This window comes from Alexandromys fortis, unplaced genomic scaffold (genome assembly GCF_014885135.2).
Source record: "Alexandromys fortis isolate MF-2015 unplaced genomic scaffold, M_Fortis_MF-2015_v1.1 scaffold_26, whole genome shotgun sequence".
NCBI lineage: Eukaryota > Metazoa > Chordata > Mammalia > Rodentia > Cricetidae > Alexandromys > Alexandromys fortis.
In genome coordinates this window covers 7,649,083-7,650,971 of record NW_026067894.1, presented here as the reverse complement: position 1 = coordinate 7,650,971, position 1,889 = coordinate 7,649,083, and the positions used below count along the sequence as shown (strand labels likewise).

The 1,889-nt window shown below is 53.9% G+C and overlaps 1 protein-coding gene across 4 annotated transcripts in view; it reads left to right on the top strand.

The window, feature by feature from the left end:
* The window catches only part of Ubxn11 (UBX domain protein 11), a 26,592-nt gene that overhangs the window by 9,163 nt on the left and 15,540 nt on the right, over window positions 1-1,889 (top strand). The window contains exons 3-4 of one of the 4 annotated variants that reach the window (XM_050152887.1): window positions 134-162; window positions 584-682. In XM_050152887.1, the coding sequence (XP_050008844.1) occupies window positions 134-162; window positions 584-682 (128 nt within the window). Of the gene's footprint in view, window positions 1-47; window positions 163-583; window positions 683-1,889 lie in introns of those variants that run through there. The other 3 variants (XM_050152877.1, XM_050152893.1, XM_050152902.1) reach the window with 3 other exon arrangements.

Here is a 1,889-nt window from a genome sequence, read left to right as displayed (position 1 = left end):
GGGGGGGGGTCTTCAGGAGACAGAGGCTTAACCTCTATCTCTTTTAGCCTTGCATGGGGCCTGAAACCTTCCCTTGGTGGCATTCCAAGAGGCTTAATTTGTATCTGTTCCTTCTTCCTGCCTGGATTCCCAGGAGGCGAGGGATAAGAATCTACGGAGATGGTGAGTGTGTGCTCTGCCCGTGCCCCTCCCTACCCCTTACAGCTGGGCAGCGAGGGAAAGAGCGTGCTGAGGTCTTGTGAGGCTGGGCATCTGGTCTGCTCCCTGTACTCTCCAGCTCTCCACCCCTTGCCCTGCTCCTCAGCAGAAATGCCCACACTGTCACAGAACTCCTCTGCTTAATGTGAGGTGGTTAATAGGACCTTGGGACTATTAACCCATAATAGGACTATGGGAGGACCAGAGATGTGGACCTCAGCCTTTGCCTTATGCCTTCCCTCCCTGGAGCCCTGGCCTTATTGCTGACTTGACTTTGCACCCTTGGGGGGCAGTATATAAGCTGCTTCATCTGGCCAGGGCCCAGGGCCAGAGTGCTTTCTGGGCTGTGGCACCAGAGCAGTGACCTCGGCGTTCCTGTCTGCAGAAGATGAGGTGGACATGCTGAATGATGGACACGACTCAGAAGAAAAGATCTCTGTCCCTTCCTGCTATGGAGGCATTGGTGCCCCTGTGAGTAGGCAAGGTGAGAGCAGAGGGCTAAAGGGCTGTGGGACCCCTTGCTCAGAGCAGCAGCAGAGGCTCTAGAGGTGGGGTGAGGACCTGTGACCCAGGGCTCCTATTCTTACCTGCTGGGTTGAGACACTGCTCCTACTTCTGGCTAGCTGCCCCAATGCCTGTATCCCCAAACCCATCCAGGACAGGATTTAACCTAAAGCCGCAGGTTGGGGGCCTGATCAACCCTCCAGCGGGTCTGCAGTTCAGGTTCAGAGACAGCGAAGGGCCTGAAGGGGAGCCTTTGGCCATCTGCTTTTCATCAGCAAGGTCCAGAAGGGCTGAGAGTCCCATAGTAGGGTGTTCTTACCTGACTTTGTATCTGCGAAGGCCTATATGGAGCTGCCTATAGTGGGGTGGGGTCGGGGGAGAGAGGCCAGACAGGCACTGGGCAGGATCAGGGGAAGTTGGGGATGAGCCCTGACAGCTTAAGCAACTTTAACATCTCCTTGCTTTCTAGCTCTCTCTCAGGGTACTTAGAGCAGTGGTCACCTTACTGAAGGACAGCAGGAGGTGCCTTAGACCAAACCCCTCTATTTGACATTACAGAGGGTTAAAGTAGAAGAGACAGGAATTTCCTAGTTCAAGTCCCACAGTGACTTAATCAAAGACAGGATCTCCTACACCTAGCTGGGGACAGCAGCCGTCGTGCACCCGCCACCTTCTTCCATTCTAGGGACTCGACATCCTCTCTCCACCTCTCCCTGCCACTCCCAGCTGGTGTGTGTCCCCACCAAGGTCTCCAATAGGACCTGCCTCTCCTCCATTTCTCTGCTCAGCAGCCGCCTTGCCTGCCCCATTGCCTCCTTTTCAGATTGACTGCGCTGGCTAGATGGTTGATGGCTCTGCAGTCACCCATTGCTCCTAGGGTCTTTCCTGCTTTCTCAGTGCCCCCTTGTCTTCCCTACTTCTCATGTGGTCTTTTCCTTCCCTCCATACTGCCCCAGTGAGGGCAGCATGCCCTGTATGCTGTTCCCGCTTAAGGTGCTGGGTGGTGGTGGTGCACTCCTTTAATCCTAGCACTCGGAAGCAGAGGCAGGCGGATCTCTGTGAGTTCGAGACCAGCCTGGTCTACAGAGCTAGTTCCAGGACAGGCTCCAAAGCCAAAAAAAAACAACAACAACAAAAAAAAAAACCCTGTCTCAAAAAACCAAAAAAAAAAAAAAAAAAAAAGAGTG